The sequence below is a fragment of the Plecotus auritus genome, assembly GCF_963455305.1.
Source record: "Plecotus auritus genome assembly, chromosome: X".
Taxonomy (NCBI): Eukaryota; Metazoa; Chordata; class Mammalia; order Chiroptera; family Vespertilionidae; genus Plecotus; species Plecotus auritus.
The window spans coordinates 79078850-79100668 of record NC_137784.1 but is presented as its reverse complement, the minus strand read 5'-3'; the positions used below and the strand labels follow the sequence as shown (position 1 = coordinate 79100668).

Here is a 21819-nt window from a genome sequence, read left to right as displayed (position 1 = left end):
ATCCCTTAGCTGGATCCCAAACATGCCACATCCATCGTACCAACAACAAGAGAAGTCAGAGTAGAAAAAGATAGTTGTCTCAAATTGCGGTTTTAGCTAACTTTACAAAAATATGAGATATAGTGTAGCTCCTATATTAGTTTTATATTGCCATGTAACAAAATACCAAACTTAGCTTAAGTATATTTAGCTCACAGTTGGGTAAGTCAGTCCAGACATGTTGTGACTGGGTTCTCTGCTCAGGATCTCATATGACTGAAGTCAAGGTATCAGCCAGTCTACACTCTCATCTGGAGCTTAGAGTCTTTTCCCAAGCTTACACGGTTGTGGATAGAATTCAGTTCGGTGTGGTTGTAGGATTGAGGTGCTATTTTCACCGTGTCCATCAACTGGGGACTGCTCTTAGCTCAGATATCACCCATGTTCCTTGCCACACGGCCCCTCTATCTTCAAAGCCAAAAGTGGAAAATCTCCCTTACATTCAATCCCTTTTATGATTCAAATCTCTCTGACTTAAGGAAAGGCCATCTCTTCAAGGGTTCTTCTGATTAGGTCTGAATCCATGATCATGTATCAGTAAGGTTTGGGGTATTCACTAGCAGAATACAGTTGTTTAGGTGAAGTGAAAAACTCTGAATGGGTACAGAAATGCAGAGGTGAATTCATCTTGAAGCTAATGAAGCTTAAGCTTCATGGCCTTTTCATTTGTATGGGCACCATCTAAGGCCTCTATGAAGGGTTATGGTAGACAAAGTTCTGAAAAATCCCTTTTGCCATATAACGTAACATAATCATGGGAATGATATCATATTTACAGGTTCCACCTATAATAAAGAGGAGGGAATTACACAAGTGCAAAGGCCATTGGGGATCACCTTAGAACTTTGTCTACCATAACCCTTCATAGAGGCCTTAGATGGTGCCCATACAAATGAAAAGGCCATGAAGCTTAAGCTTCATTAGCTTCAAGATGAATTCACCTCTGCATTTCTGTACCCATTCAGAGTTTTTCACTTCACCTAAACAACTGTATTCTGCTAGTGAATACCCCAAACCTTACTGATACATGATCATGGATTAGTTACTGCTTACAATTTAACAGAAATCAATAAATAAAATAATATAAAACAAAACAAAACAAAATAACATAAAATTGCTGGCTGTTTGGTTGCCAAAGGAGGAACGCACGAGGCCACAGTGGTGAGGGATTACGAATTTATTCAATCATCCGCACACCAGGTGCCTGAGCCTGGATGGCTCCAGCACCCAGTGAGGGGAGTCAGTGGCTTTTAAAGGACTTTTGGTGGGATTTTTCTGGGCGGAGACTTCTTTTTGCATACCCGGAGGGGAGAGAATGGAATGTGGTCACTGCAAGTAAAATGTGGTCTTCAGCAAAGGGAATGTCCATAGTGAAATGACCTGAAAAGCCATTTCCTGGAGGAAGGGTATTAACTCAATTGCTCCATCAAACCTAACACCGGCTCTAAAATTAAACTGAATGACTATATGGGAAACATATCTGGGTTTGAAAATTAGAAGCTTTTAAGGAGAAGCATAGAAAAAAAAGTCTTCAAAGAAAAGGAAAATAATAAGAAAATTTTAGAGACTGTCTCAGAACTATTCTGAAGCTAATAAGTGCCTACACCCCATTTCCCTCCCTTCCTTTCTGAGCTTCCTTGTCCAGACTTGCCCTTTCCTCTCCCTTTTTCCTTCCCCTTCTATCTCCTCTACTACCACTGACTTGAAGGAAAATGAGAATAGGAATTCTAACAAATCCCTTTGGAATAAAGCTGGTCTCAGCTAGTGAGGAACCAGCAATTATTCCCGACTTTATCCAAGACCCTGATGGATTCACAAAATTTTAACTGTTGGAATATGTAATCCTGGCTAATCTGACCACTTTCAATTCATACACCTACTGGTTTCTGAGAGCAAGGCAACAGAATTATTGAATAAAGTCTGCTGTGAAACTGTAGAGGAATCTTTTTGCTGTTTATTATTATTATTATTATTATTATTATTATTATTATTATTATTATTTTAAAGCCAGGTCACCATAAGAAAGATTGTAGAAAAAAAAAACACACTGAAGTGTGATTTACAAAGAGAAAACAGAAGCAAACATAGGGCTGCTCCAGGACTATGAGAGGGTATTTTCCCCTTCTCCTTACTAATACTTTAGGAGAAATTGAAATTATCATAAAAGGGGAAGTTACTAAGAGTCTTATAGATACTGGGGCTACTTTATCTGTTCTTAATTAACCCTACCCATCTAAGTTTTCTCTCCCTTGGAGTAAAGCTTCTGTATAATGGTAGGGGCAGAAATAGAATATTGGGGACCAGCTGTAATTATAAGAAATATTAACCATGCTCTGTTAATTGATTGTTTTGTTCTGATTAAAGAAGGCTCATTCTAACCTGACTAGGAGTCAGGGCTCTCATGCACTGTCTTCTAAGAGCCAGAGTACCCTGGTTAGCACAGGGCTCTCTCTCCAAGGTCCTAGACCCTAGATGTTTTCTGCTCTGGATTTGGCAGGGCAAGTGGGACCTAGGACCTCACCTGGAAATGCAGATTATCATGGAAAGATTAACAACCTTGTTGCAGAAAACAGAATCACAAGCCCTTTGAAGGTCCCCAACTCTTTGCATATTACTAAATCCTTTGAAGGTCTCCAGCCCCTTGCATATCACTAGCCCTTGAAGACCCCCAGCCTTTGCATGCCTGCAGGCCTTAATACCTGTAAACTGCCCATTTGGCATACCCTTTTGCCTAATTCCCCTTATAATCTTTGTCCTTCTCCCCCATATAAGCAGCTGGTTTATGGAGAGAGGCAGAGCAGACTTTTGTGGATGATCTGCTGCTCTCCTATACTGCTGGCAATATTGGAATAAACACTCATATATGATTTTTTAAGAAAGAAAAAAAAAAAGGAAAAACCTTTCACAATCTCTTATCAAGAACAGACCAATGGTCCAGAAAACATTGTCCTTTTAACAGAGAAAAAGGAAGTTAAGTTTTAGTTTTATATAAGTATACTATTGACATTAAAGCTTATGTTTAAAACCCTTATAATTAATTTGTTCAATTTTAGCCAGTTTGACTATGTAAGATTGTCTCTCGCATCAAGGGGTGTGGTTGATATAATACCCATATGAATGAATGTCATGTGCATAGAAAACAGACAAGAATAAATAAAATATATACTATATAAGATATAACTACAGCCTTGGCCGGTGTGGCTCAGTTGGTTGAGCATCATCTCATGCACCTAAATGTCACCAATTTGATTCCCAGGCAGGGCACATACCCAGGTTTCAGGCTTGATACCCATTTGGGGTCCATATGGGAGGCAACCTACTGATGTTTCTGCCTCTCTCTTCCTCTCTCTCTAAAAATAAATAAAAATATATAAAAAATACATAACTACAAATATACAGGGTGTCCCCAAAATGTATATACACTTTGAATAATTATAAAGGCAGTGTTTATTAAAATACATTTAATTTTCAAAATGTAATAGAATTTATAGACATTGTATATACATTTTTGGGACACCCTATATATGAATACATAAAGGTATTTGTATAATAAAGTAATATACATATATACTATATAAAAGTACATTGATGGAGTATATAAAAGGAGCTATTTATACACACAATATGACTACATGTATGTTAATATTAACAATTATTTTCTCCAGGTAAAAGAACTATAAGTAATTTACATCTTCTTTTATACTTTTCTACATTTGATATTTTCTAGTAGAAACATATAATTTCCACAATCAGAGAAAAAGTGAAAGTAAGACCATCCAATTTAAACACCCATACATACACACACTTAATTTGACTTGAGACAAGAAAAAAAAATCTAACTACTATATGTTGTTTCTTATATCATCTCACCCCTCACCCCAGGAAGAGGCCAGTGTGGGTCAGGGTGGAGGCATTGCCCGCCATAATAACAAGTCTTCTCCCCACATCCACCTTCTTCTGTCCCTTCCCTCTCTGTCCTTTGTTAGCTGCGTTCAGCTCGCAGTTCTCGCTCTGCTCACCAGATGGCGCGCTGACCTCTATTTTCTAAATACTCTTCAAAGCCAGGCTGCGGGCTCAATTCCCAGTAGGGGGCGTGCAGGAAGCAGCCGATCAATGTTTCTCCCATGGATGTTTCTCTCTCCCTCTCCCTTCCTTTCTCTCTCTAAAAAAATCAATAAAAACGTATTTTTACAGGGTATTGTCTTGGTAAAAGGAAGGTTTAAAGAAAAAGTTGATTTTTATACATAGGTTTTGAATCAGTCCATTCAATACAATCCCACTTTACTTTGAAAAATATATATTCATATTAAAGGCTAGAAGGAAATACAATTAAATTCTTCATTCATTCATAGGGTGCTTACTATGTGCCAGGTATCCACAGCCTCAATCCATATTTCCAGGCTGATTTCTTTTCCAAACTTGATAATTATATCTAACTATCTGGACAATAACTATCTGCTGACTGGACAATTCTACCTGGGTAAATGTAATGTGAAAATTCACCCAAATGCACAAACCAACAAGGATATAATACTTAGCAAGTCTAAGTTAACTATGTATCCCCTAAAACCTGAAGAACTACAATCAAAATTGAAGGCAGTATGGTAGAGTGGGAAGAAGACAGAATTTTATTCAGACAAATCTGAGTTAGAACACAGGATTGGCCTCTTGTTAATCTGTATAAGCTTATTCCTTCTTTGCAAAGGTAATTGAGTTTCTATTAGTATTTCTGAATTGGAGAGAGAGGAATCTCTGGGTATTTTGCAAGGACCGGAAACCTGATCCTTCTCCACTGCCTCACCACAGGGCTCTCATGCACTGTCTTCTAAGAGCCAGGGCATCCTGGTTAGCACAGGGCTCTCTCTCCAAGGTCCTAGACACTCAATGCTTTCTGCTCCGGATTTGGCCGGGCAAGTCACCTCTTGGACATGTGATGGAGATACAGCATTCTACATGGGCAGGGAGATGGTGAGGGAACCGAGAACCAGGCTCTGGATGCTGCTGATCCTCCACAATCAATGTCTTCAGAAGCATCTTCACACCAATTCACAGCTTGACCTCCTTGGCCCTAAGTCGTGGGCTGGACTTGCAGTGCATAGGGGTGTTCACACGGTAGTGACACCTCTTTTCTCCTGAGTTGAAAGACCACATGGTTTTGCAAGCTCCCTTTACCTGGGGTCTCCTGTGTCTCTGGGCCTGGACTGATGCAGACATCACAGGCACTGCGCCAGGCACACACACAGCTAAAGTCACCAGAGAACCAACCAAACAGGCTGGGACACATTCAAGGCCCTTCTTGGAGTCTGAGCAAAGTGGATAGGGGAGCGATGAGAGAGGGCTGCTTTAGCCCCAAGTTACCTGGTCAAGCCCAGGTCAGACATTTTGCTCAAAGATGATGCCAACCAATGTTCGCAGTTAGAAATGGGGGCTTTATCTTCTCCCCTACAAAGTTCTCCAAAAGAGAAACAGAGAAGGAGGGAAAGGCAAAGTGCTCTGCCTTCAGATGGGGCCAGTCATCGTCCTCCAGGTTAGTACTAGTATGTCCAGGACTGCCTGGCCATCAGCCTTGGAGGGTCTGGTGCCTGCTGCAGGCTGGAACAGAGAAGCCAAAGCCAGACAACCTGGAGATGAGTGTGGTTGGGGTGAGTCTTTCTAATCCTCAGAGCACCAGGGGGATGGATTCATCCTGTCTGTAAAACTGCCACAGTGAGCCCCTGGACCCTCATCTCACTCCATCCGGAATCCAGCCCCACCAGCATCCACCAGGCTGCCATAACCTTGACGACTGCTCTGGAGACATGAAGACCCTCCCAAATGGCATCACACAGTGAAAAAAATAAAAATAAAGGCAAGCCCAGCCGGGACTCAATGGTTGAGAGTTGACCTATGAACCAGGAAGTCACGGTTTGATTCCCAGTTGGGGCACATGCCAGGATTTTGGGCTCGATCCCCAGTATGGGGCATATAGGAGGCAACCAATCAATGATACTCTCTCATCATTGATGTTTCTGTCTCTCTCTCCTCCCTTCCTCTCTGAAATCAATAAAAATATATTAAAAAATAAATAATAAAAATTAAAATGTGCTTGAACAAGACTTTCACCCTTTTAATTTTGATATAATCATCTGTATTTTCTACTGTCTCATAGTTTATTAGTACTAAAGTTAGGAGTATATTGCCCAGCTGGTGTTGCTCAGTGGCTGAAAATCATCAACCCATGAACCAAGAGGTCATCAATTCAATTCCTGGTCAGGGAATATGCCTGAGTTTTGAGCTCCATCCCTAGGAGGGGGCATTCAGGAGGCAGCCAACTGATGTTTCTCTCTTATTGATGTTTCTATCTTTCCCTCTCACTTCCCCTTCTCTCTGTAAAATCAATAAAAACATTTTTTTAAAAAATTCAGGAGTAGGAGAAACAAAGATGGCGGCATAGGTAAGCACCTAAACTGCTGCCTCGCACAACAATTTCAAAACTACAACTAAAAGACAGAACGGACACCATCCAGAACCACAGGAAAGCTGGCTGAGTGAAAATTCTACAACTAGAAGGAAAGAGAAAAGCTCACACAGAATTGGAGGTACGGCAAAGGGTCTTTGTGCACGCAGAGAGGAAGGGCGGCTGAGAGCCTGGCTGACTTTCTCTGGCGGAAGGGGGAAGGAAGCTTCCGACCGCACTGAACCCCAGTTCTGACTGCACTGAACCCCAGTTCCAGGCGAGCCCCTGGGGACCCACGCTCTTATGGGGGGAATCTGGACTCTCGGGCGGAGACTCGGGAGCTGGGGAAGGCGGAGGACTGAAGGCGCGCACATGCCAGTGTGCACAAAGGCTGCGGAGGTTGCCACAGGCTTTCCCTAGTGGAAAGGAGTCAGAAGCTCCTGACTGCACTGAGCCCCAGTTCTGACTGCACTGAACCCCAGTTCCAGGCGAGCCCCTGGGGACCCACGCTCTTTTGGAGGGAATCTGGACTCTCGGGCAGAGACTCGGGAGCAGGGGAAGGCAGAGGTCTGGAGGCGCGTGCGTGCCAGTGCGCACAAAGGCTGCGGAGGTTGCCACAGGCTTTCCCTAGTGGAAGGGAGTCAGAAGCTCCTGACTGCACTGATCCCCAGTTCTGACTGCACTGAACCCTAGTTCCAGGCGAGCCCCTGGGGACCCACGCTCTGGTGGGGGGAATCTGGACTCTCGGGCGGAGACTCGGGAGCCAGGGAAGGCAGAGGTCTGAAGGCGCGCGCGCACAAGGGCAAGGCTGACTGGAAGCCAAGACGGTCTGTTCCGCCCTGAGACTCCACCCCATCCAAGCTGAGCACAGAGGCTATTGCAATTTGGCAAGTCTAATCCTATAAGGCTTTCTCCAGCACTGAACTTCTCCCAGCATAGACACAGCTGATCCTTACAGCCAACTGGCCTGGAGGTCAATTCTTCCCAGTGATACCAACAACAATCAAGACTTAATTACAACAAGGCTGTACACACAGTCCACAAAGAGGTGCACCAAGAGTGTCCACCTCAGGTTAACTGGGGAGGCAGACCCACTGGGCCATATAGGAAACCTAGCACACAAATCTACCCTACCAACTCAGGGAAGCAGTGAAAATGAGGTGTCAAAGAAACAGATCACAAACGAAAGAAATGGAGGAAAACAAACAACTGGATATAGAATTCAAAACCACGGTTATAAGGCTTTTCAAGAATATCCTAGAAAAGGCCGATAAATATAACGAGACCCTCGAAGGTATGAAAAAGGACCAACTAGAAATTAAACATACACTGACTGAAATAAAAAATATTATAGAGACCCAAAAACAGACTAGAGGAACACAAGAATCAAGTCAAAGAATTGAAATACAAAGAAGCAAAAAACACTCAACTGAAAAAGCAAAAAGAAAAAAAAAAATCCAAAAAGTTGAAGATAGTGTAAGAAGCCTTTGGGACAACTTCAAGCGTACCAACATCAGAATTATGGGGGTGCCAGAAGAAGAGAGAGAGCAAGATACTGAAAACCTATTGGAAGAAATAATGACTGAAAACTTCCCCCACCTGGTGAAAGAAATAGACTTACAAGTCCAGGAAGCGCACAGAACCCCAAACAAAAGGAATCCAAAGAGGACCACACCAAGACACATCATAATTAAAATGCCAAGAGCAAAAGACAAAGAGAGAATATTAAAAGCAGCAAGAGAAAAACAGTTAGTTACCTACAAGGGAGCACCCATACGACTGTCAGCTGATTTCTCAACAGAAACTATGCAGGCCAGACGGGAGTGGCAAGAAATTTTCAATGTGATGAATAGCAAGAACCTACAACCAAGATTACTCTACCCAGCAAAGCTATCATTCAGAATTGAAGGGCAGATAAAGAGCTTCACAGATAAGAAAAAGCTAAAGGAGTTCATCACCACCAAACCAGTATTATATGAAATGCTGAAAGGTATTCTTAAAGAAGAGGAAGAAGAAAAAAGTAAAGATAAAAATTATGAACAACAAATACATATCTACCAACAAGTGAACCTAAAAATCAAGTGAATTAAAAACCTGAGGAACAGAATAATCTGGTGAATATAATAGAATCAGGGGCATAGAAAGGGAGTGGACTGATAATTCTCAGGGGGAAAGGGGTATGGGGGGTTTCAGGAAGAGACTGGACAAAAATCATACACCTATGGATGAGGACAGTGGGGGGGAGGTAAGGGCAGAAGGTGGGGTGGGAACTGGGTGGAGGGGAGCTATGGGGGGAAAAAGGAGAAACAATTGTAATAATCTGAATAAAGATTTATTAAATAAAATAAAATAAAATAAATAAAAAATAAAAAATCAGGAGTATATTGTATACAGCAGTGGCTCTGTGATTTGTGTGCTAATTTATAGAAAAGCAGATTTAGTGGGTCTGGGGTAGAGCCCAGGTCTCTGCATTTTTAATAAGGGAAACACTGATATATAAAATATATAACCAATTTTAATGTTAAATCTGGGAAAATAATCCCTCCACCCCACCGTGATCCTTTTGGAACTGCAAAGTATACCTTCTGGAGAAGTTAACACTCATTGAAACTTATTAGTCAAACAGAAATTAGGTTTCATGACTGAGTCATACGTTTTTAAAACATATTTTTATTGATTTCAGAGAGGGAGGGAGAGAGATAAAAACATCAATGATGAGAATCATTGATTGGCTACCTCCTGCACGCCCCACACCAGGGATCAAGCCCACAACCCGGGCATGTGCCCTGACCGGGAATCAAACCCTGACCTTCCAGTTCATAGGCCCAGTAGATGCTCAACCACTGAGCCATGCTGGCCGGGCCCGAGTCACACTTTTAAAAAATTATTAACCACCATCTGTGTGTCTAGAATTAACATGATTAATAGAACAAAATCATAGGTTTTATAAAGGTAGTTTAACAGAGGAATCATAATATCTGATACACACACACACACACACACAAAAGTACTTTGTAAGTGGGGTAGAAAGGAAAAGTCCAAGCTTGGGCCTTACTTTCCTCTTTAGTGTAAACAAGTTGAGCAAATCAGCTGAATTGATCAGGCAAGCCTGCCAGAAGAGAACTCAGCCTAAAGCAAGTATTAAGCAAATAAAACCAAAATCATTGGAGATTATTTGGGAGGGAGGTTCCAATTCCAAGTACACACCATTGTGTCTGGCTCACAAATTTGCTTCCTAGCCAGGACCCAATGAACTCATGGTTGAGACCAATGGAGAAAAGGGAAGCTTTCAGAAAAAAAAGATAGGAAGGACTATTTTGCTAAGAGTTCTTTAAGACATTGACATTTAAGCAGCACTGGGATGGTATCCACCTGGGTAAGTCCACCTGGGTAAGTATAATATTAAAGCTGGAGGAGGGGCATTCACTGAATATTTGTAGGAGACATAGTTCAGCTTTAGCTCAGCACGGACTCCAGAGCGATCATTGAGACTTGCATCCAGTGATGGGGGTCATGGAAGGAGCAGTACCCAAGAGAAGGGCAGCTGTGCCTAACAGACATGACAGTATCCAAGGGAAGCGAAAAGCAGGGCAGGAATAAAATGTGGCATTCACCTGGAATCTCACAGGAATTGTGAGTGCAAGTGAGCCCTCCTTCCTGGCTCGAGTTTGACATGCTTGCTCTAGGGGTTGGAGTTCTGAACGTTGCAGGTGGGGAAAAAACACACAGCTCACGTGATTTTTACCTCATTTGGTTCCACAGCAGCCCTGTAAGTCAAGTATTACTCCTATTTAAGTGGGAAAAGATTGACCCTTAAACAAATATATATTTCTGCCTGAGATTCAGAAGAAACATGGGATTTACTTTTTAATAGTTCTGACAAGTATTTATTAAGTGCTACATTGTCTTTATAAGGTGATAAGTGTGTAAATTGCTTGACATTTCCCCCATTATATTGGGGTGTGGATTTTTTTGCAGCACAAGTAAAATGTGTTCATCCTGAAAAAATGAGACGTTCCAACAAAGCAAAAATGAAAAACAAACACCTATTATCTTACCACAAAGACAGCCACTATTAAGCCTTTGAAGTATATACTTTGTTTTACTTTGCATATTAATATATAAATATACTTTTTTACAAAAATGGGATACTACATATACTTCTTGAAAATTGCTTTTTTCACTTCACAATATATAATGTCCATCTGTCCATGCAAATGGATGAGACACATGATTGATAGGGAGACTTGCAGATGGGAGGGGAAGGAAGCCCAATTTTACACCAGTTACAAGCGAAACACCTTAAATAAAGCCATGCAAAAAGAGTTAAAATTAGGAAGATGGCGAGAGGGATTCGAGTGGCAATACTGAAATTAGGCAAACCAGCATTAAAGGCCGGACACATTAAATAGGATAAGGACGGTTCCGTCTCGCCTTCCAGTGCATGATCATCAATTTGTTTCGTACTCTTTTCATCTCTTCCATCTCCTCTGCTACCTTTATCATCTCCTCGTTGCTCAAATTTCTGCCGTGTATGTCCCCTTTAAATTGCGGGCGAGAGCGAGCCAGCCTCTCCTTAAAGCTTCCTTCTTCCAGCTTATGTTTTCCCACTCCGCAAGGAGGCTGCTCCATGGGAGGGCGCGCCTCGAACAGGTCCGGCCCAGAAAGGCGCTCCTCTGGAGGGCGCCCCTCGGACATCAGCATCTCGGGAAGGAGCTCGGGAAGGAGCTCCTCAGGAAAGAACTCCTCCTCGGAGGATTGCTCTTCCGAAGACGGCTCCTCAGTAGAAAGCTCCTCCGGACAAGGCTCCTCTGGACGATGCTCCTCCGGACTAGGCTCTTCGGGCGAGGGCTCCGCCTGAGGCTGCTCCTCGTCCGTCTTGGGCACGCCCTGTGGCTGTTCATTCGCTTGACAGGATCTGTCCATGTTGGGAATAACCTTCATAAGCACAGTTATTCAGAAGAGACAAGAAAGACAGTCGAGTCAGCATATTTGGTGGCTGGACCAAAACCCCGGCCCTGGGTTCCAAAAGCTGCCTGTTCCTGATTCGGGGACCAGGTCCTCCCTCCCACCCACCCACCCAGGCCTAGAAGCCCTGACCTCCGGGACCCCGCCCAGGTCGCCCCCTCCTTCCCGAAAGCCCACCATTTTCCCAGCAGGCCTTGCCCCGGGCCTCTCCCGCAGCGGCAGGGGCGGGGCGGTAACGCCACCGCGACTCGGTTCCCACCCGCGGCCTTCCTCGCACCCCATCGCGGTCCCCTGCCCACCCATTCCTGGACCCGGACCTCTCCAGGCCGTTTGCTCCCAGGCCTTCTCTCCGCTGTGATCTGCAGACCTGCAGACGGACGCCAGACAGGGTAGGGGGAAGGGAGTGGGTAGGGAGGAAGGACTGACTGACACTCGCGCTCCTTTCTGGGCACCAGCCGCCAACCCCGCGCCAGCCGGCTCTGCTTCCCCCTCAGCCAGGCACCCCCACCCCCTCCATGTCTCCCTTCGTCTCAAGCTTTGTCCTTCGTGCCCCCCACCCCCACCCTTCAGTGCTCATCATTTCTTTTCAGGCGGGATGTGGAAGCTAAGGATTATTTAGAAACTATATCTAAGTGTCTGTGGCTCCCTCCCAGGGTTGGTCCACACACCTCCCCACCCCCAAAACCACCATTTTCTGCACCGAAGTGCGGGCGCGGGGCTGGCATAGGGAAAGGCCTGGACTCTCTGCCATCCTGATCCCTAGGATTACTGGGCAGCACTGACACTCACACAGATTTCAGAGGACCGCAGGGACTTACTTCCTTCTGCTTTTCCCCTCGACCAAAGGGCAGACGGTGTCTGGACTGGCAAAAAGGACCAGGATGAGAGTGACTTGGGCAGACATAGGCTCCTGGTCACGTGAGGGCCTCGCGTCACCGCCGAGCTCAGATCCCCAGTTACCACTTTGACCCACGGCGGTGCTGCAGCAATCTGCCAGTGTTTCCAGATCCCCAATGCACTAGGCATCGTCACTCACCTCTCTTTGTTTATATTTGCCTTTTCCTGGTTACCAGGGACAGTCAGTATCCAGCCTTGAGGGTTATTGCCTCTTCCTCTCAGCAGCTTCCCCTGATACCACCTCTCCCCCTTTCTCACGTCATCAGTCACCAAGGCCCATTATTTCCCCTTCACTCCAGATCCTGCACTGAAATTTGACTATTTCTCCTTAATGAATCAATATCATATGCCACCTCTCCCAGTTTAAATCCACATCCATAACTCTATCATGTCCATGTAGGCTCTGTCAACATGGTTTGCATCTCTTATCACTTTCACGGGAGATAACCTTTCATTTTTCCATTACTTGAGAATTTTATTTTTTTGTGAGCCACCACACCTATATCACAAATAGAAACTCTAGTCTAATTTGGTAATCATTCAGTTCTAGAACTCTAGAAAGAATTAAGTTTGTAAAGTATGTAATTCTAAAAAGACTGAATACTTTGAATTTCATAAATCAAAATATATATTTGTCCAAGTACAAATAGTCTGGAAACTTATCTGAAATGGGAGCATTTTTGGTGCAGAGTGTGACATTATATATATATATATATATATATATATATATATATATATATATATATATATATATTTATTAGAGGCCCGATGGGTGCAAGAGTAGGCCTTCCTTCCTCCAGCTGTGGGCACCGGCTTCCCTCTGGCCGCTGGCAGGCACCCTGGACCTGGGCTTCCCTCGCAGCCCCAGCTTCGTCCAGAAAGTCTTCAGGAAAGACATCTAATTAGCATACTATGCTTTTATTATTTTATATATATATATATATATATATATATAGAGAGAGAGAGAGAGAGAGAGAGAGAGAGAGGGAGAGAGTAATGTAAATAATATAAGTATACTAGTATACAGTATATACTATTCATAATATAAGTATATATATACTATTACTATTCAGTCATTATTTTTCATAATAGAAGCAAGAGATTTTGCTGGGACTTGGATCCTTAACCAGCCATTTCTTGGTGTTGCTGGTTGAGGAAGTTTATATTAATTCACTAAATCAGCAAGTATTTGGGGCATGGGACTGCTAGACCCAAAAAGATAGATTCAGCACAGAGGACATTCATATTAAACTGTGCAGTAATTCTGTTGACCACACACTGACTAGTGGGATTAAAATCATGCTAACATAATTGTCATTACAAATCTGTATTTTGGGATCAAATTGGGTTTTATGATCTTCACCCTCATGCCTGCATCTCACCTACTCCCGTCAGCCTGGATGCTACTTTCTCATGCAGATGCCCTTTCTTCCAGAGAGCAGACTATACCTCTCTTCTCTGAATTTTATACTTTCAGGGTAGGTGGTGATCAGATCTGTGAAGATCTTGGGATTGCTTCTCTCAAATCCAGTGTGACCATCTAGTACATTTCCAAACAAATTCATACGTGAAATTTTCCATTTTGTAACTTTTTGTCAACATTTAATTTATTCTGGGCTGAGATAGCAAAAAGACAGATATTAGTTCACCTTTATATATTTTCCATAACTGTTACTTTTTAAAACCAAGTTTCACTGCACTATATTTCTTTCTTTTATTTTTTTTATTTTAATAAATATTTATTCAGATTATTACAATTGTTTCTCCTTTTTCCCCCCATAGCTCCCCTCCACCCAGTTCCCACCCCACCTTTTGCCCTTACCTCCCTCCACACTGTCCTCATCCATAGGTGTATGATTTTTGTCTTTTCATGAACCCCCCATACCCCTTTCCCCCTGAGAATTATCAGTCCACTCCCTTTCTATGCCCCTGATTCTATTATATTCACCAGATTATTCTGTTCCTCGGGTTTTTAATTCACTTGATTTTTAGGTTCACTTGTTGGTAGATATGTATTTGTTGTTCATAATTTTTATCTTTACTTTTTTCTTCTTCCTCTTCTTTAAGAATACCTTTCAGCATTTCATATAATACTGGTTTGGTGGGGATGAACTCCTTTAGCTTTTTCTTATCTGTGAAGCTCTTTATCTGCCCTTCAATTCTGAATGATAGCTTTGCTGGGTAGAGTAATCTTGGTTGTAGGTTCTTGTTATTCATCACTTTGAATATTTCTTGCCACTCCCGTCTGGCCTGCATAGTTTCTGTTGAGAAATCAGCTGACAATCATATGGGTGCTCCCTTGTAGGTAACTAACTGTTTTTCTCTTGCTGCTTTTAATATTCTCTCTTTGTCTTTTGCTCTTGGCATTTTAATTATGATGTGTCTTGGTGTGGTCCTCTTTGGATTCCTTTTGTTTGGGGTTCTGTGTGCTTCCTGGACTTGTAAGTCTATTTCTTTCACCAGGTGGGGGAAGTTTTCAGTCATTATTTCTTCAAATAGGTTTTCAGTATCTTGTTCTCTCTCTTCTTCTGGCACCCCCATAATTCTGATGTTGGTACGCTTGAAGTTGTCCCAGAGGCTTCTTACACTATCTTCAACTTTTTGGATTTTTTTTTCTTTTTGCTTTTTCAGTTGAGTGTTTTTTGCTTCTTTGTATTTCAATTCTTTGACTTGATTCTTGTGTTCCTCTAGTCTGTTGTTGGGTCTCTGTATAATATTTTTTATTTCAGTCAGTGTATGTTTAATTTCTAGTTGGTCCTTTTTCATATCTTCGAGGGTCTCGTTATATTTATTGGCCTTTTCTAGGATATTCTTGAAAAGCCTTATAACCGTGGTTTTGAATTCTATATCCAGTTGTTTGTTTTCCTCCATTTCTTTCGTTTGTGATCTGTTTCTTTGACACCTCATTTTCACTGCTTCCCTGAGTTGGTAGGGTAGATTTGTGTGCTAGGTTTCCTATATGGCCCAGTGGGTCTGCCTCCCCAGTTAACCTGAGGTGGACACTCTTGGTGCACCCCTTTGTGGACTGTGTGTACAGCCTTGTTGTAGTTAAGTCTTGATTGTTGTTGGTATCACTGGGAGGAATTGACCTACAGGCCAGTTGGCTGTAAAGATCTGCTGTGTCTATGCTGGGAGAAGTTCCGTGCTGGAGACAGCCTTATAGGATTAGACTTGCCAAATTGCAATAGCCTCTGTGCTCAGCTTGGATGGGGTGGAGTCTCAGGGCAGAGCAGACAGTCTTGGCTTCCAGTCAGCCTTGCCCTTGCGCGCGCACGCCTGCGCGCACCTCTAGACTTCTGCCTTCCCCTACTCCCGAGTCTCCGCCTGAGAGTCCAGATTCCCCCCCACAAGAGCGTGGGTCCCCAGGGACTTGCCTGGAACTGGGGTTCAGTGCAGTCAGAACTGGGGCTCAGTGCAGTCAGGAGCTTCTGACTCCCTTCCACTAGGGAAAGCCTGTGGCAACCTCCACAGCCTTTGTGCGCACTGGCACGCGTGTGCCTCCAGACCTCTGTCTTCCCCGGCTCCCGAGTCTCCACCCGAGAGTCCAGATTACCCCCCGTAAGAGCGTAGGTCCCCAGGGGCTCACCTGGAACTGGGGTTCAGTGCAGTCAGAACTGGGGTTCAGTGCAATCAGGAGCTTCTGACTCCCTTCTGCTAGGGAAAGCCTGTAGCAACCTCCGCAGCCTTTGTGCACACTGGCGCACGCGCTTCAAGACCCCTGCCCGCCGGGGCTCCCCCGGGTCTCCCCTGGCTCTCCGAGACTCTGGGTGCCTTTCTCTCTACCTGACAGTCCAGACTCCCCCTGTATGAGCCTGGGTCCACGGGGTTTCGCCCGGGACTGGGGTTCAGTGCAGTCAGAACTGGGGTTCAATGCGGTTGGGGGCTTCCTTCCCCCTTCCACCAGAGAAAGTCAGCCAGGCTCTCAGCCGCCCTTCCTCTCTGCGCGCACAAAGACCCTTTGCCGTACCTCCAATTCTCTGTGAGCTTTTCTCTTTCCTTCTAGTTGTAGAATTTTCACTCAGCCAGCTTTCCTGTGGTTCTGGATGGTGTCCGTTCTGTCTTTTAGTTGTAGTTTTGAAATTGTTGCGCGAGGCAGCAGTTTAGGTGCTTACCTATGCCGCCATCTTGGTTTCCCCATCTGCACTATATTTCTTTTTTTTTTTTTCACCAAGGCTTGGTTTCATTATTTGTATGTTTTCTTTCCAAGAGGAGCCCCATTTCTTCATTTCTATCTTTTTTTCCTTAAATCCTGTGATGGAGAACTCATTACCTTAAAAGACTCCCTATTGAAAGTTCAGGCAATTCTAATCATTCAGCATGGGTTTTTGATGTTGTTGTGCTGAAATCTTCTTCCCAATAGTTTACACACATTGATCTTGGTTCTACCCTCTGGAGGGTACAAGTATAAAATACAAAAGTGCCTTTTACCCTTGATAGCCTGACACACCAGAGTCAATGTTCTGGTTCTTTCCCCTTCCCATCTGTGAAGCAATCTACTTGACCTTTCTGTGACTCAACTTCCTCATCTTCAAACTTGGAGACATAATAGTTCCTACCTTATAGGATTGGTAAGAGGAACAAGTCAGTATATGTAAAGGGCCTGGAAGAGTACCTAGCATATAGAAAGCAGTCTATAAGCATTAACTATAATAATAGTAATAATAATAGTATGACATAGTGCTAATAACACTACTAATTATAATTCTTTTATTATTAACATTAATTGATCACTTATATTGGGCATTCTAACTAAGCACTTTCAATATGTTATCTCATTTAATCCTTAAACAGTTATGTTCTTATAAAAAACCTCCTCTCTTATTTCATCTCTTTCTGATGTGATACATCTTTTCAAAGTCACTCACCATCCTATATATTCCTGAATTTGTAAATTTCTCTGAAAATACTAAATATTCTGACTAGTGTAGAATGGAGTGATCTTATCACATCCTTCATTCTAGAATAGCCACTATACGTCTATACATGCATCCTAAGATCATAGCAGATATTGTGGATGCCATATCACAGTTGAATCCAGTTGTGTGTATTTTTTTAAAGAACCAATTGCATCGCCCGGCTGGTGTGGCTCAGTGGTTGAGTAATGACCCATGAACCAGGAGGTCATGGTTCAATTCCCTGTCAGGGTACATGCCCAGGTTTCAGGCTTTGATTCCCAGTAAGGGGTGTGCAGGAGGCAGCTGATCAATGATTCTCTCTAATCATCCATGTTTCTTTCTCTCCCTTCCACTCTCTGAAATCAATAAAAATATGTTTTAAAAAATGCATTGCATATTGATTTAGAGACTTTTTTATTTTACTGATTTGAAAAAGAGAGAGAGAAACATCGATTTGACACCCATTGATGCATTCATTGGTTTATTCTTGTTTATGCCCTGACTGAGGATCAAACCAGCAACCTTGGTGTAGCTGAACAATGCTCTAACCCAGTGGTTGGCAAACTGCGGCTCGCGAGCCGCGGTTTGCCGCTCTGTTGACTAATGAGTTTGCCGACCACTGACCTAGACTCTCGATTCCAGTAATTACAGGCTGTTGTTGTTCCTTGTGATTAAGCCCCTATCCCAGTGGTCGGCAAACTCAGTCAACAGAGTGGCAAACCGCAGCTCGCGAGCTGCAGTTTGCCGACCACTGCTCTAACCAACTGAACTACCTTGACAGGGTTACAGTTGAATCCAGCTTAAGTTGCAATCAACTGAGACCCTCCCCCCAGATCTGTTTCATACATCCCTGTTAATGTACTACTATAAGTCCATTTTAACACAAGTACAGAAGCTTCTATTTTTCTGGGTTAAATGTTGACTTGTTAGATTCTCTCCCTCATTCTTTGAATCCAGGTTCTGTTATTCAGTACATTAGCTACAAAATATTAATTTAAAGCGCACCAATCTCAGGAAAGATCTAGGGAGATCTCAGCAAAGAGCTCTGACTCCAAATAGAAAATTCCTTTTCCCTGTTGAGCGTGGCAGCCAGGAGTGTGTGCCCTGCTGGGCCAGTTCCTTTCATTTCCTCTCTCAGTGTGACTTCTCAGAATAGGATTACTTTCTAGTGCTGCTGATAGAAGACACAGTTGCCCCTGGAAGCTCCCAAACCAGTATAAATTAATCCTTGATGAGAACTTGGTAAACATAGGGGGTGGTCAGACAAGGGAGGTAGGAGGAATTGGAACCAGGAAAGGAGGAAGGAAGACAGTGTCTTGGTATTATAGGCTCTAAGTCTCTGCCTGACTGTAGCTGATTTGGGGTTCCCTTGAGAGGAAGGGCTCTCAACAAGGAATAGGTGAAGGTGGTCCTACAATGGTGACAACCATTTGTTACAAAGGAATGTGATCGGCCCCTTGTCTGTGTGTGGTCAGGGTAGGGGCTGTGAAATAATCCTGATAGATTTGATTTGATTCTGCTGATGTAAGGTCTGTGACGATATGTTGCTGGGCTCACTATTGCTAGTGAGAGTTGAAGTCTATGAAGCTCCATTTTACAGGTGAGAAAACTGAGGCTCTGGGATGTTATAGATTGTTCCCACAGAAACACAGATGATAGTAAGTAGCTAAGGTGGGATTTAAACAACAGCAGTATGACATGAGTAATTGAACCTCTAACCACTTTGTAAAACTGTTCCTGGGCAGTGGGCTCCAGACACCTTTATGTGCAGCTGGAGTGGACAGCACAGGCCTTTTCATGTAATACGAGCTGAAGGCTGGCAAGGCAGCCAGGGTGCAGGGGAAAGACAGTCAGTCCTGGCAGCTGCTGCCATGACAACAGTCTCCAGGGGCGAGGCCGTTTTATAAGGGATCTGAGGAAGCCCACAGGTTTCTGGTTCAGGGATTCCTGTACCCTGGTGAGGCTGCACTTCTGCAGCATGATCAGAGCCCTCCTCCCTCATGAGCCCCTCTACAGCACAGACTCCTTGGAGGTCTGGTTTCACTGTTCAGGGCCAATCAGCCTGGAGTTGAGTTCTGCCATCCAGCCCTGAAGTTCTCCCTGCTGCCACCTCTGCATTCTTTCCTAATGACACCCATGGCAGTTCTTTGGTCTCAAGACTTGCTGCTGTGGGCTACAGCAGGCCTTGTCCAGGCTGTGGCTCTCAGACTCTCCTCCCCGACTCCACTCCAGGGGAAATAGTCAAGTGGGAAATGCAATGACTAGAGCCTCCTCTTTTCTGCTTCTGGCCTTATCCTACCAGGGCCTACACACACACCCTGTACATGCCCAGAGAAGCAAGGAAGGGTCTTTGAGGAAAAGTGGGATAGCAACTCAGGCTGCTAGGAAATACTCAGGCCCGGGGAAGGCAGGGCCAATCTGGGTCAAAGGGAGGCAACATCAGGCTCTGGGCTGGGCAGGACTTGGGCTGTCACTCACTCGCTGGAGGCTCTGGAGGCTGGGAGTCTTCTACCCCACTCTGTGCTTCTATGTTCTCCTTTCTAAAAGGTAGAGGAAGGAGTTGTGGTAGAACAATGAATGAGATCCCCTCCAGCTCTAGGATGTTACAACTCCATGCTGTCCACCATGGTGAGGAGGGGCTTCTCGTAGAAACACCATTAGGGCTGAGTGGGGACCTCTGCATTCTATGGCTGCTGCTGCCTTTCCCAGGATCTAGAAGAGCTCAGAGCACAGAACTGAACTCATCATGCTGGCCTTCTCCGCTGGGCTCTGACACACTCACAGCCTTATTCTTAGCCTTTCAGAGACTCTCAAAAGGGCCTAGACACCAATCTGATGTCTGGATGACAGGTTGGGACAGAGGCAAGGTAGGTGACATAATTTACATGGCCTAGTGTAAAATGACAATGCAAGGCCTCTTGTTCAAAAGCCAAAAGAATAAAAAAATAAACTCTTTATTGTGGAATACTTTTTAAAATATATTTTTAATTGACTTCAGAGAGGAAGGGAGAGGGAGAGAGAGATAGAAACATCAATGATGAGAGAGAATCATTTATTTGCTGCCTTCTGCACGCATCCCAACTGAGGATTGAGCCCGCAACCCAAGTATGTACTCTGACTGGGAATTGAACTGTGAACTCTTGGTTCATAGGTCGATGCTCAACCATTGAGCCACATCGGCCAGACTGGAATACTTTTTAAATAACAAGAATATCATCAAAAGTACTAAAATACAAGTGTAAAGTTTTTCTTCTCCTATCGTCTTTCGACTTCTCATGTTTTTTTAAAAATAGACTTCATTTTGTTAGAACAGTTTTAGATTTACAGAGAAATTGAGAAGATACAATAAAGAATTCCCATATATTCCACACCCAGTAGCATCTTACAATAGTATGGTACATTTGTTATAATTAATGAACCAATATGAATATATTGTTATTAAAGTCTATACTTTATTCATATTTCCTTTGTTTTTACTTAATGCCCCTTTTTTCTTCTCCTGGATCCTCTCCAGGATACCCTGTTGCTTTTAGTTGTCACATCTCCTTAGGCTCCTCTTGGCTGTGACAGTGTCTCAGACTTTGTCTGATTTTTTTTTAATCCTCACCTGAGGATATGTTTTTTAATTGATTTTGAGAGAGAAAGGGAAAGAGAGAAACAATGATGTGAGAGAAACATTGATCAGTTGCCTCCTGCACGCTCCGGGATCAAGGGTCAAACCCACAACCTGGGTATGTTCCCCGACCAGGAATCAAACCCACAAACTTTTGGTGTATGGGACGATGCTCCAGCTAACTGAGCAACTCAGCTAGAGCTCAGACTTTCTCTGATTTTGATGACCTTTACAATTTTGAGTATACTAGGCAGGTATTTGTCGATCTCCCATCTATTAGGATTTGGCTGGTGTTTTTCTCTTGGTTAGACTAGGTTTATGGGTTTTGGGGAGGAAGATCACAGAGATAAAGTGCTATTTCATTGCATCATATCAAGGCTACATGCTATCAATATGATTTATGACCATTGATGTTGCCCTTGTCATGGTGCTTTTTATTTATCATTTAATATTGTTCTAAGTAAAGAAAAATTAAAATGTTAAGTTATTAACATGAATTAAACAGTTCATATTGTACAATGCCAATTTTATTTTTTTTAAATATTTTATTGATTTCAGAGAGGACAGGAGAGGAAGAGAGAGAAAGAAACATCAATGATGAGAGAGAATCATTGATCGGCTGCCTCCTGCACGCCCCCTACTGGGGATTGAGCCCACAACCGGGCATGTGCCCTTGACCGGAATTGAACCCAGGACCCTTCAGTCCACAGGCTGAAGCTCTGTTCACTGAGCCAAACCAGCTAGGGCTACAATGCCAATTTTAAATGCAAACATAAGAGTATCTGACTCATGAAGAATCACCAGAAATGCACAACTCATATTTCTGTAGCTCATACATGCATATTTACTTCTTACCAGAACAGTGGAAATGCTGCACAAAATTAACTCAACTGTTTTTATTGCACTTCTTGATACATGCACATGTGCATATTCTACAGGACTGAAAGGAAAAGGAACTGTGGTTGCTCTAG

The 21819-nt window shown here is 43.4% G+C and overlaps 1 protein-coding gene across 6 annotated transcripts; it reads right to left on the bottom strand.

Moving 5' to 3' along the window:
- Positions 1-9126: 9126 nt before the first annotated feature.
- On the bottom strand, positions 9127-12596 carry TCEAL1 (transcription elongation factor A like 1). Of its 6 annotated transcripts, none has more exons than XM_080652795.1 (3): positions 12233-12318; positions 11761-11810; positions 9134-11413 (listed from the first exon to the last, which is right to left on the bottom strand). In XM_080652795.1, exon 3 carries the CDS (start codon positions 11399-11401, stop codon positions 10880-10882), a length of 522 nt encoding a protein of 173 aa, XP_080508921.1. In that variant the 5' UTR covers positions 11402-11413; positions 11761-11810; positions 12233-12318; the 3' UTR covers positions 9134-10879. The 6 variants fall into 6 exon arrangements, with proteins under 6 accessions (XP_080508922.1, XP_080508918.1, XP_080508921.1 ...); XM_080652794.1 differs by having other exon boundaries at positions 12262-12312; XM_080652796.1 differs by lacking the exons at positions 11761-11810; positions 12233-12318 and adding an exon at positions 12480-12596 and having other exon boundaries at positions 9127-11413.
- Positions 12597-21819: the final 9223 nt, after the last annotated feature.